Source organism: Panthera tigris, chromosome X, assembly GCF_018350195.1.
Source record: "Panthera tigris isolate Pti1 chromosome X, P.tigris_Pti1_mat1.1, whole genome shotgun sequence".
Classification (NCBI taxonomy): domain Eukaryota; kingdom Metazoa; phylum Chordata; class Mammalia; order Carnivora; family Felidae; genus Panthera; species Panthera tigris.
The window spans coordinates 96177516-96190717 of NC_056677.1; the positions used below are offsets into that span (position 1 = coordinate 96177516).

General features: G+C 40.2%; 1 protein-coding gene across 6 annotated transcripts in view; it reads right to left on the reverse strand.

Annotated features, from left to right (window-relative positions):
• The window catches only part of KLHL13 (kelch like family member 13), a 199812-nt gene that overhangs the window by 65659 nt on the left and 120951 nt on the right, over window positions 1-13202 (reverse strand). The window contains exon 1 of one of the 6 annotated variants that reach the window (XM_015541882.2): window positions 4360-4473. The exons of 4 other annotated variants lie outside the window; for them this stretch is intronic. In XM_015541882.2, coding sequence (XP_015397368.2) covers window positions 4360-4439 — 80 coding nt within the window. In that variant the 5' untranslated portion in view covers window positions 4440-4473. Of the gene's footprint in view, window positions 1-3716; window positions 3889-4359; window positions 4474-13202 lie in introns of those variants that run through there. One more of the 6 variants, XM_015541880.2, reaches the window with a different exon arrangement.

Genomic DNA, 13202 nt, shown 5'->3' on the forward strand with positions numbered 1-13202 from the left:
CGAATGCAAGTGCATTAGCCAAAGGGGGACAAGTCTAATTTACTAGACTCCTTCTATGCTCACTGCCTTTTAGCCTGAGAAAGGTGAAATTTGAAGGAAAACATCTCACAGCGTCTGCCTTGCTAGAATTCACTGTTACATTGCACTGGTTAATTCCTACCCATTGTCTTCCTCTTTTTGCCACACGGTTATTATCCAAAGTTACTGCTTGTGAAAAAAAACATGAAAGGATTGCTAATGCTAATCCGTTCTATCTCAGTGTGCCCTTAGAAACTAACAATACGTTAACCCTAGAACATTAGCCTGAAGGAACCACTTGCTGTTTTAAAACAATGAATACCAAAATACCAGAAAGCCACTTAGATGTGACTGCCCTTTCAGCTTTATTAATTTAGGCAAAAGGACAGGTTAATTTATACGGTGTACACCTGTCAGGAGCGCAGTCTTTACTAATTCAGTTTACACTGACCAGGAGATCCTCCCTCAGGCTAAGGCTGAACTTCAACCTACTGTTGAACAGAGGGTAACGCAAACACGTCACTCAGATTTCCATCAAGACGGTCCCTTCAGAGAATCCCATTCCACGTGGGTGGCACACCACCCTGCAAGGGTGCAAAATGGAAGCTGAAGGAAGACCAGATCTACCCAGTTAAAGACGAAGTATTTGGTAACCAAGCTACCTGAAGGCCAAAGGATTTTTTTTCCCCTAAATCTTTTGTCTTCAAGGTACGACTCCACTATTCCCGAAGCATACGATAATAGAGTGCGGAGGGCGCTTTATGCTATGGAAGAAACCATTTTCTTTAATGTCGTCATAAACATTGTCCTTATCATCAATCAACCTGAAAAATATGGAGAGCTTGCAACTCTCAGTCAGGCTTTCAAGACGGAGAAAGAAGACCCACTTGGGTTTGAAATCCACAAGGGAAGAACTGCCTTTCTGCGCAGTGTTTGCAGTAACTGAAATGTTGTCTCTTGTACCTTTCACCAGCGTGCCAGCACCGCCCTACCTACGGCACCAACACAGGAGCTCTAGCTGAGGGGCACCTATACCAGCCCACAAGGAGCCCACAAGGAGCCTTGACAGTTTTTCCATGCTTGCTCAATTACTACAGCACACTTTGACTACAACCGAAAATATTTTTCTTGAATTTTCAGTCTAGGAAAAACGACCCACGTCTTCCACGAAAACCACGTCACGTGTATCTGACAAATCACAGTAAATAATGCGAAAACGCTACAAACCAATACTACCCAAGCAAACGTATAAAAGGATGTTTCTCGTCACTGTCCAGAACTCTATATCCAAGATAATATTTTAAATGTTTATACGTGAGCTTGTAGACAAATTCTAAAATATCGCAATTGACCAGAAAGTCGGAATTAAACTGTTCCATCATAGGGCAAAGGCTTTAGACTCAAAGACACCAAGAACCATTTAACCTGTGTCTGCCGGCTCAGCAACTGTGAGAGCAAATATAATGTTTCTTGACTCGGTGTTTTAACTTAGTCTTTATAATTTTTGCGAGCGAAAATGATGCTCAACTTAAGTATCCTTGTGTGTGAAGTGTTGTGGAATAGTTACAACATGTTACCCATGATATTTTTATTTCTGGCCAAGTAAGACAATGAACTCCAACCTAAAACAGTCAAAAACTAAGCAATGTATTACCAAGCCCAATTTAACCTCCTCATGCTAGTCTTTTCCTATATTTAACGTTTTCCCTGTGTACATTTACATAATATTTTAAAGCCTGTGTTGATTTATTTATAAAGAAAAATAAGTTAAGGCCAATTTAATAACACAGACTGTCACAATGTCAAAACAGTGTAACCTAACGCCAGCCCTTCAAGTATATTTGTCCGTTCTACCTCTGTGCCACTACCAAGAATCAACATCAACATGCAAAGCTCTGTGGAATTTTCTAGCTTCTGCCATCTATATCAATTCATTCATATCATCAGGTCAAAGAGGTGACTGCTTAAAAGGAAGAAAGGGATTCATTCAAGATGTTTTACTAGGCTGTATCCGAGCCTGTGGCTAGTATGAATTAATACAGTATAAAAAAATGTTTTAACCGTCTCTAAAAATTGGAAAACCAGCTGCAATTTGGATCTTCTGTATAGTAAAACATAGTAGGAAGATAACACTCATTATTAGCCATTATTTATTGTACCCTACTGATTTTAAGTTTTGGGGCGTGTATGCTTTGTTTTGTTTTCACAATTAAGTTGCTTTTGGTAAATCTTTGCTCATTTCTCACCAGCCAAGATTCATAAAGTCAACAGGCACATCTCATTTTCTCAAATTATTTGAAGGAGCTCCATTAACTCGGCACCTCCACTAATCTGTGCTTTTGACACATTCAGCTTTTGAGAAACAAGTAGAACCAACCTTCCCCCCCTTTTTTTTTCTTACAAATATAAAGTTTTAACTTTACAGGAAGAGTAAAATTAACAGACGGAGAAAATCACCTGAAGCATCTCTAAGGAAGGACATAAAAAATTATCTGAAAACGACACGATGACGGGATTTCACTTTGAAATGTGCTCATTTTTCAGCACTTTCTAGGGAAAGATGCGTTTGGACTGAGAAGATGGGCACCCTTCCTCGGCAGCTGAAATCCTTTCAAAGAACCAGAGAAGACACCACTGTGCATGTGAACCTAGCAGAAAAAAAACCTAAGTAACAGAATGGCACCTCACCGGCTTTCTAAACACACAATTAACCTAAAGCAGGAAGAATTTTCCACATCTTTCCTACTGAAAGATATTTTCAAGGAAATACAGTTGAAACAGCCTTGCACTCATAAGCCCTTTTCGTACCAATATAAAAAAAAAAAAAAAAAAAAAAAGGGTCTACCTTGCCCTTATTCCTTCCTCCACCGAAAGGAAAAAAAGAAGCTTCACAGACAGTATTTCCAAAGGATATTTTATTACATCTCCTGGATTTTGTTTCTAAGGCAACAGTTTGCAAATTAAAAAAAATAAGATTTTGAAAAATTCTAGCAAGACTTCCCAATATGTTTTAGTATATATTTACTTAAAATAAATTTCTAAAATAGGCATTTGTAGAACATACTTTGCAACTCCATGTAGATATGTAGCTATTCATAGAACCGTAACTTGCACAAATTTGAACTTACACTTCTGAACTTGAATTATACAACCGGGAAAGATATAAACACCAAACTTATTAATATTCATACACAACGCAAGAATAAAAGTCCGGATTAAAAGACCCATTTTCTGATCAATGCGTTAACTCCGAATGTTTCAGACTCATCAAAAAAAAAAAAAAAAATTATAGAACACATTTCCCTATTTAACACCACACCAACATCAACCACAAAAGAAGTCATCTAAGTATTTCAGATATACAAAAATTCAGCAAAAAAATCCAACCAGTGTAAAAGATCAAAGTTTATCCTTATGCAATTCCTTAGGTATACCTTTAGACTTTTTTACATCAGTAATTCGATCACCATTAAGCACGTTAAATGAAAATAAACAAACTCCTAGGACAACAAACCGAAGGTAAGACGTGGGCATGCCAATATATTTAATGATAAGCAAGCTTGAGGTTTTTGATCTTGTGGGTTTTGGGATGTCGCTGCTTGGGATTTTTACCACCACCCCCCCCCCTTTTTTTTTTTTGCCACAAGGTTGATCCACGAATGAAAGCCCACTTTAATATCCTCTTTTCTCTCACTTACATGTATGCTGGAGAAAGTGGAGTTGACCTGGATGTTTTAAGCACAGGAACTGGGAATTTCCAGATAGCAGGAGAGCCCGTTTTCCATTTCAATGGCATGTTGTCACTACGGTACTACAATAACAGTAAACAGCGTTTCCATGACAGAGTACCAACTAGGACTTCCATTCCACGCAGCCCCGACAAGGCAGCGGCGGCCGCCGAGAACAAGCCAACGATCCTGCCAGTGCCCTGAAACCGACGCTTCCAATCTGTAAAATAGGGCTGCAAGGTACCTCCTTTAAATCCTCCTGTCCCCTAAAGCAAGATGATGATTCTATCGTTCTAACTCAACAATAGTGCCACCTCGTTAGGAAAGCGTTGACTGCAGTATATATATATATATTTTTTTAAGACTGCACCGTGCATACCACACAATGCAGCTTTATTTAATAAAAGCGGCTGGGGTTTTCTTTCTTTTTCTTTCTGTCTCTCTCTCTCTCTCTCTCTCTTTTTTTTTTTTTTAAGCTTGCAACACCATTGTTCTACCTTAACAGGGATACTGCAGCCCTGTACTATATTCTGCGCCTATTAACCTGATTTCTGACCAATAGTAGCAGGAAAAAAAAAACAGAAGGGTTTCACAGGAAAATGAAACAACATACCTACTCAGAATACACTTGTCATCCTCTGAACATTCTTCTTTTGAGCTGCAACAATACAAATGGGATATAAACCTCAGCATAGCCTTAGGCCACAGCTAATAGAGATCAGTGACTAAATTCGGCAGCCTGCTTTCCTCCTGTGCGAGCTCTGGCCACACAATACAAGAATGCCATTATGGGAAAAGCCCGTTTAAAAACTGCCAGTCTCTCTGTTTTCCAGTTAGAAGAAGGCAAAATGTAAGAACAAATATAAACTGCTGCGGAACTCTGCCCGCTCTTCTAGCGGCTTCTGATTCAAGTTGCTCTCCTTTCCCTATTCTTATTTCCAAGCCGGGATGAGCAAAATCGCATACAGTGACAACATGCTGTGGTAACACGAATACCACTCTGTCTTCTGCAGCAGAGCACAGAGTAGTGTGCTCTTAATAGCAGTCCTCGGAGGGACGCTATCAACAATCTAATTCAAGGCTGCCCTCCCCTTCTTCTCTCCCCTACGTCCCCTCGCGCTCACCCCCCCCCTCGCTTCCCCCCCCACCCCCAAAGAGCTCACAAATTGCCTAGAGGAGAGACCAATGCTGCCGGCCAAGCAGGTGTCCAGCAGGGACCGTTCCAAAGCTCAGCGGCGGGTCCGGTAACCTCTAGGGGTTAGTGACTGACAAGGAGATTGAAAAATTCAAGCTGCTGTCAAAGGCAACTGGAGGTATTTCGCGAAAGCAGTGGCAAGTAGACGTTTCATCTATATTGTTTTAAAACACTGCCAGAAAATAGCATCCTCGTAAGTGCCCTGAAAGTGATGGGGGCGGGGCGGGGGGGTTGTTTTAAGTTTCTCTTTCAAGCATCCAACTCACAAATTTTCTACACGATTCTGAGACGTGAACATAGGGCAGACGGGTATTATGCTGAACTCTTTATTTACAGGCTGAAGAATTTTACAATTTCACCTCCGATGTAGGCAAGTCGCCATCACTCAACATCTACCTATATAACCAGAATTATCTGCCTTCGCCAATGCAAGCTTAGGAAAAGCAGACTGCCCTTGTCGCGGAAGCCACCAAAAAAAATCACTGCAGTGACAAAGAGCTCATATTTCTTTTCAAGTTTGTATGCAAACAATAAACTTCTGCTTCTAACTTAAGTAGCTGGCTTTCAGATACTCTTTCGAAATTATTCCTAGTTTTAATTGAAAAGATTGAGATGTGGTCCCTTAAGAGGCTCTCAAATCTGTATTCAAAAAAGGAACAGATGAATGTGACCAGAGGAAGCAACTACTTTGAAAACTTCCAAAATACAGAATTTAATGTACCAGAAATACAGTGTGCAATGAGCTAAGGTAATCACAACTAACCGTCCTTTAAGATCCACATCCATATTCAGGCCCAAAGTATTTTCCTATGAAAGCCAACCATACATGTACATTCGGTATATACACACACCACAAGCAAACATACATATATGGAGAGAAAGGTTCTTGTGAAATTCTGACCAGTAATGCACAAACGCTATCAAATAGTAAGGAGATGTCAGCCATCACTAACTCACAAATAATTTTGAATCCAATCTATCCCACACAAACACCCCCAAAAAGCCAGGCAAGCAACTGAAAAAGTTAAATTATATTTCTCTTTTTAGTACCCACACACAAAACTGTCTCATAGAAATCTTCAGAGGAATCTGAGAAAGGAGTATTTATCAATACCCTAATGAGCAAAGTACATGTAAAAGGTTAAAAACAAAAAGCACCACTAATGCAAATAAACCATAGTCAATATTTTACATTAGAAGGCTTTGTGTAATAACTCTGAAGAGTTATGGGACAAAAAGTTTCCGGGTACAACAATCAGGAGCGGCAACTTGTTGGAAACCCCAAGAATAAAATAAAACACACACACACACACACACACACACACACACACACACACACCCATCAAGCAAGTTTGGAATGTTCCATTCCAAAAAGGTGAAGCATTCTCAAACATTTACAAATATAAAACACAAAACAGCTACACAAACTAGCTGTAGGTAGCAAGGAGGGGACGTTTTAGAAAGGAAGCTCAACCACTTTCCAGCTTCGGAAAATCTTACAAAACAGTAACTGCAAATAGAACTTCTGAGAACAAAGACCCCCCCGCCCCCCGCCAAACCTATATAAAAACATGGTTAGTGAAGCGTTTCGAGCCGTCTGTAAAGTGCACTCAACATTTATGAGGGGGAAATAGGGTGAATGTATAGTTTTCCAAGTCTCCAAACAGGTGAAGATGACTTTATTGCAAAGGTTCTGCAGTTATTAGCTTTCTGTGAACAATCAACTTATTCAAAAAAAGCAACATAATCTTTGTCTAACCTCAGGTCCCACAGGAATCAACCAGCACCAACAAATCATCTATGTCAATTTCCAACCTAGATTTCTCTTGAAGTTTAGAACCTGCTCTTGTGGACCTCTGACAATTGTAATATTTGCTCAAAGTGAAAAGAGAATAAGACTGCTCCCTCCACACCACCCTCGGTGCTTATAAGGACCCCAAACCCTAAAAGCTTACATCTGATGGTGACCATTTATTTCTGTTCAGTTTTTCTGCTTTAATAAATTGCTAGGAGTCCTTTGTAATTATCTCTCATGAGCAAGCAACTAATATGCCAAAGGCTTTAAAAAGAATTCCTTTAAGCATAAATATAGTCCATGAAATACGCTTTACGCTATTAATTTGGTTAACATCATTCTTCATACATTGTTTAGAAATAAACTTCAGCCAGGTAAAATCACCCCAATTGCAAATTAGCAGAGTCCAAATGAATCAGATTTTACTACCCTGACGGCGACTCCAGTAGCCAACTATCGAGTGTAATTACCATTACATTCTGGAACTGAAAATGTTTTCACCTACAGAGTGAAAGGGAGCAAATGATTAAGTGTGGGTTTTAAATATAATTTTATGCAGGCTCAGTGTCCCACTACTTTAATATTTAGGCTGGGAAATGTCAAAAACCCTCATTGACTTCATAGGAAACAGTGATTTCATTTATGGAACATTTGGTTTCTACTATGGACCCCACCGCGCAAAACACGCAAGATAGAAAGACAACATACGCAAACGCTCGTCAAAGCATTTTAGGAACATTAATGAATCACTTAAAAGTACCTGTGAAGTGCATATTTCAGAGATGTCATAAACAAAGGACAATGTGGGGACTTGGCCAAGGCCACAAAAAGTGTCATTCTTGGCCAAATCTTGCGACATGGAATTCCCTGGTTCCCAATGTAGAAAGAGAAGAATTTTAGAACTTTGAGAATGCTTACACATCACCTTGCTCAGTACCCTCTTTGTACAGATGAAGAACTGAGGCCCAGAGATGTTAACTTGCCCAATGTTCCATCTGCTGGTCTAAGACTCCCACTCTAGAATCCATTTGCAAAATCTTCACTGCAGAAGGTGTTTAAATAGGAGGAGGGAGAAAAAAGTAAATAAACGCCACCACCCCACTCGATGAATTGACCATGATGTCGCATATCTGTCCTCTCTCTCCATATTTTCCTGATATTCCCTAAGAACTGACCTACCTCTTCCTTGCAAGTTTTGGTTAATCCTGTGGTAGGTACAACTAGAGACTGATAGCATTAACCACAGTTTGTGTGAGCAGGCGCCGTGTAAGCTTCTCTTCGATTCTGACAGTGTCTCCTCGGACTAATCTGGGATATCCACATTATTTGCATTGCTCAGATCGGACCACAGATTAAGCCAAATCGTGTGTTCTGTTCTGTTCTACCAATCAGTAAGAGTATTTGGAAGGTGACCAAGTAGAAAATGTTAAACCTTTTAGAGCACACAAAAAAATGGACTTCCGCACAACAGAGCAAAAATCTTAAAACATTCAGGGTGCCTTATTATAGAAAATGGAACCGTTCACAGAATGGCCACATATACGTGTGTGTGTGCGCACCTCCTTGAGTTGTTTCAGGAAACTGAGTATCAAATACATTAATTTTTTTTTTACTAGATACTCAGATATGTAGCCTTGCTAAAATCAAAACAGAAAATCCCAGATGTTTCTCAAAGGTTGACTATGTTGGAAAGTCGTGAGTAACTTCATCTTTTAGAAGTACCTTCTCACATGTCAATTTCCTTAACAGAGCTGTGTGGATCCTTACGGTCCCGCAAAGGATTTACACCTATGACTATGTCTGGGATTCATATAGTAGCTATCCCCTTTCTCACAATACAAACAAGCACAAAAACACAATTGTTTTGCCGGCACACATGCGTACATATGCGTGCGTGTATGCACGCATATGCATATACAGAATTCCTCCCCACTGGCAGGAGTAAAGTGTAGGCAAGCACTCTTCCCGTCTTTGACATGTTCAAAAGAGAAGAAGGATACTGAGTTTTGGGGGAAGGAGGCACAGAACAGCCATAAGTGGGGATGGTAAGCCGGCAAGCCAGGAAACAATAGGAAAAGGGACAAAAGGAGAGGACAAAAAGGGCGAGGAGGGGAATGGCTGGAGGGAAGGAGAATGAGAAGCCAGAATGGTAGTAGTTCCCGGATGTGGCAACTTTTATACTTGGGGGTCCAATGAATGAGGTTATGGGACTAAGATAGGAGTTGGGGTAGGACAGCAAATACAGAGGGACTGAGCAGGTGACAAGGAAGGTCCAATTGCTGGGGACCCAAGGGCCCACAGGTTCTGACTATCCTTACTCTCTAAAAAAAAGGATTAGCACTGAATGGGAAATTTGGAAGTTCTTGCCCTTTCTTCCATCTTGTGTTTTCTGTAGTCTCTAGATTCTAGTAAAATCTGTAAGTCTAGTAAACTCTGTAAGTTTTTTTTCTTCCCCTTGGCTACCCCTGAGTGCCTCATTCATAGATGATTCCCAAATCCACATGCCCAAGTAAGTCTTTGCACATCTATGACATGCGCAAACGAAATCGATCCTTAAGTATCCCCCTCTATTAACAACTGCCTTAAACCCCAAACCAAAGTGTTTGTATCAGGTGTGGTGGTGGTAGACAAAAAAAACTTTTTAAATCACATACCTGATTTTGCATTCTCATTTTCAAAGTGTTTGAAAAAGGCAGTTTAGAGAGGCATTGTATTTATCGCCATCAGATAGAGATAATGTGTCTAGTGGCCATGCTTTAGTGCACCCTATGTCCCCACTGTGCGGCTTCATCTGCCTGAGACACCCTCCCTGCTCCTCCCTCAAGGAGTCCCCAATCTTTGTATCTTCCTAACTGAGCACTGCTCCGGGCACACAGGAAAGCACTCAGTAAATATTTGTCAGGTAAACTGAAAGAGAAGTTTACAAGCAGAGGGGTGATTAAATAAGAATTCTGTTCTGGGGCACCTAGGTGGCTCAGTCGGTTCAGCATCCGACTTCAGCTCAGGTCACGATCTCACAGCTTATGGGTTCGAGCCCCGCGTCGGGCTCTGTGCTGACAGCTCAGGGCCTGGAGCCTGCTTCGGATTCTGTGTCTCCCTCTCTCTCTGCCCCTCCCCCGCTTGCACTCTGTCTCTGTCTCTCAAAAATAAGCGTTTCTAAAAATTAAAAAAAAAAAAAACAAAAAAGAATTGTGTATCAAAGCCAGGATATATCCTGGAAGGATTTTTAAATCTTGACTCTGCTCTAAAAGCAGAGTTCAGGTAAAAAGAATATTCACCTGTTAATTTGATAATTTTAGGCTATGAATTCCTTAAAATGAAAAAAATTAGATATACACATTATCTTGTTAAAAATAAGTATATGCTGAAGAAAATCACCCAGAATATAGGCTTTTTTAAAATGAAATAAATGCATCACTTATGATGTCTGCTCTCATCTCAAGTAATGATAATTTATCTGTTGTCTCCCAGCAAATTCCTAAGTATCTCTTAAATTATAAATAAAACAGCCAAACCATCATTAGATTTTTCTGATGTGTTTGTACATTAAACCTGAAGACTTATTGCAATAAAAAGCCATTAAAAATGTGCAGTGTTGGGGCACCTGGCTGGCTCAGTTGGTGGAGCACGTGAGTCTTGATCTCAGGGGAGTGAATTCAGGCCCCACGTTGAACGTAGAGCTTCCTTAAAAAAATGAAAAATAAAAACAAATATACAGTGCTACTGAAAGGAAAGTTAAGAACATGGCTCTCCTAGGGGCACCTAGGTGGCTCAGTTGGTTAAGCATCTGACTCTTGATCGTCTCAGGTCATGATCTCACAGTTCATAGGTTCAAGCCCCACATCGGACTCTGCAAAATAAATGAATAAACTTAAAAAAGGCATATGGATTTCCTGGGGTGTCTGGCTGGCTCAGTCAATAGAGCACGAAACTCTTGATCTCGGGGTTGTGAGTTTGAGGGCCGCGTTGGGTGTAGAGATTACTTAAAAATAAAAACCTTAAAACAAACAAACAAAAAGACTATGGCTCTCCTGGCTAAAAACTACGTTCATATAAAGCTTTTCAAATAGTTTCACTACTTTTTTTTTAATTTGGCATCAAATATAGAAGCAAAACCATAAAAGTTGCATGGAAACAAAAGAATAAGCAATATTACAATCTTTTTATAAACCCTGAACTATTTTTTTTTTAATTTTTTTTTTAATGTTTTTATTTATTTTTGAGACAGAGAGAGGCAGAGCATGAGCAGGGGAGGGGCAGAGAGAGAGGGAGACACAGAATCAGAAGCAGGCTCCAGGCTCTGAGCTGTCAGCCCAGAGCCCGACGCGGGGCTCGAACTCACAGACTGTGAGATCATGACCTGAGCCGAAGCCGGACGCTCAACCGACTGAGTCACCCAGGCGCCCCAACCCTGAACTATTTTTTATTAAAAAAATTTTTTTTTAACGTTTATTCATTTTTGAGAGACAGAGAGAGAGAGAGCGCGTGGGTGGAGGAGGGGCAGAGTGAGAGGGAGACATAGAATCCGAAACAAACTCCAGGCTCTGAGCTGTCAGCACAGAGCCCAACACGGGGCTCAAACCCACTAACTGCAAGATCATGACCTGAGTGAAAGTTGGGACGCTGAATCAACTGAGCCACCCAGATGCCCCTGTAAATCCTGAACTATTTTAATAAGAGTAAATACTTCCTAATAATGTTTATCTATGATGGTCTAAAAACTTTTTTTTAATTTTTAAATTAAAAAAAAAATTTTTAATGTTTATTGTTTGTTTTTGAGAGAGGGAGAGAGAGAGAGAGACAGAGTGCAAGTAGGGGAGGGGCAGAGAGAGAAGGAGACACAGAATCCAAAGCAGGCTCTAGGCTCCGAGCTGTGAGCACAGAGCCCAACGTGGGACCTGAACTCACGAACCGTGAGATCATGACGTGAGTTGAAGTCAGATGCTTAATTGACTGAACCACCCAGGCTCCCCAAACTTATTTTAAGTTTATTTATTTTTGAGAGAGAGAGAGAGAGAGAGAGAGAGAGAGAGAGAGAACAAGCAGGGGAGGAACAGAGAGAGGGAGAGAGAGGATATGATGTAGGCTCCATGCTGCCAGCATAGAGCCCGATGCAGGGTTCAAACTCACAAACCATGAGATCATGACCTAAGCCAAAGTTGGGTGCTTAACTGACTGAGTCACCCCGGCACCACAAAAAACTTTTCAATAATAAGCTCATCATATATAAACCCAATCTCAAAAGGCATGTTAGTTAAGGAAAGTCAACATTTGCTTATATTCTACATTCTTTCAGCAATAACTATGCTTTTATAAAACTCCAAGTTACTGAAAGGCCTTTACAGTAACGTATGACATTTTCCTCAACATTCCAATTAAAATTAGTGAAATCATGCTACTATTTAAAAAATGATACTTATTTCCTTTTACCCAAAGAGTTATTACCACATGCACATCTGCACCATAAATGTTATAGCTAAAAAATGAGATCTAGAAGTAAACTCTTTCATGGAAAGCCAATCGTAAGGACTCATTAAGATCATACAATACTACTTAAAATTTCCACGAAAAGGGGCCCTTTATGTTCAACTAGTTTAATTTTATGTTTAGCATTTCCTGGGCCTAACTATTACAATTTCAAATTTCCTAGGAATATACATCTATAGAAACTACTGTTGACTAAATATTAAAGGCTGTAACCAGACATGAAGGAGAAAATCTTAAATTCCAAAAAAAAGACTCAGTGTCAGACTCGAACCTTGTGACCTGTTGCCATAACATGGGGCTCGAAAGTCTTCATAAAGGTATATAGTTTATAGTCATGCTATTTGCCTCCTATGGTGGCATCCAAGAAATTCAGCAACCAGTTCAATACCTCTGTTTTCTGAACTATTTTCAGATCCTTCTCATTTTCTAATTTAGAATTCTTCTCTTGGGTGATCTTACGTTAGAAAGATTTTATTCTTAGGGAAAGAAGGCGGGTATATCTTACCTTGAAAGATAACAAATATGTGGTGGTAAGTCTAAATTACAGAAGCAAGCCGAAAAGCGTGCAATTTAAAACTGTCATGCCTCAAAACGTACTCAGCAATTAATTCAGTGAAAATCCTATGATGTCAGACATCATTAACTCATGTTCTATAAAGAGCTCACGTGTTACGAACTAACCACAACACAGTTTTAAAGTTATGTCTAACTTCGTTACTTGGATGCAATGGTTGTCCAGTGGGGGGAAGTAATGTATTTTCCTTGACCTCATGTTCTATCACTAACCAAAGTAAATGCAATTTTGATATGAGGAAGCAAAAAACATATTTCAGGTGCGCCTGGGTGGCTCAGTCGGTTGAGTGTCCGCCTTCGGCTCAGGTCACGATCTCACGGTTCGTGGGTTCCAGCCCCGCATCGGGCTCTGTGCTGACAGCTCAGAGCCTGGAGCCTGCTTCGGATTCTGTGTGTGTGTGTGTCT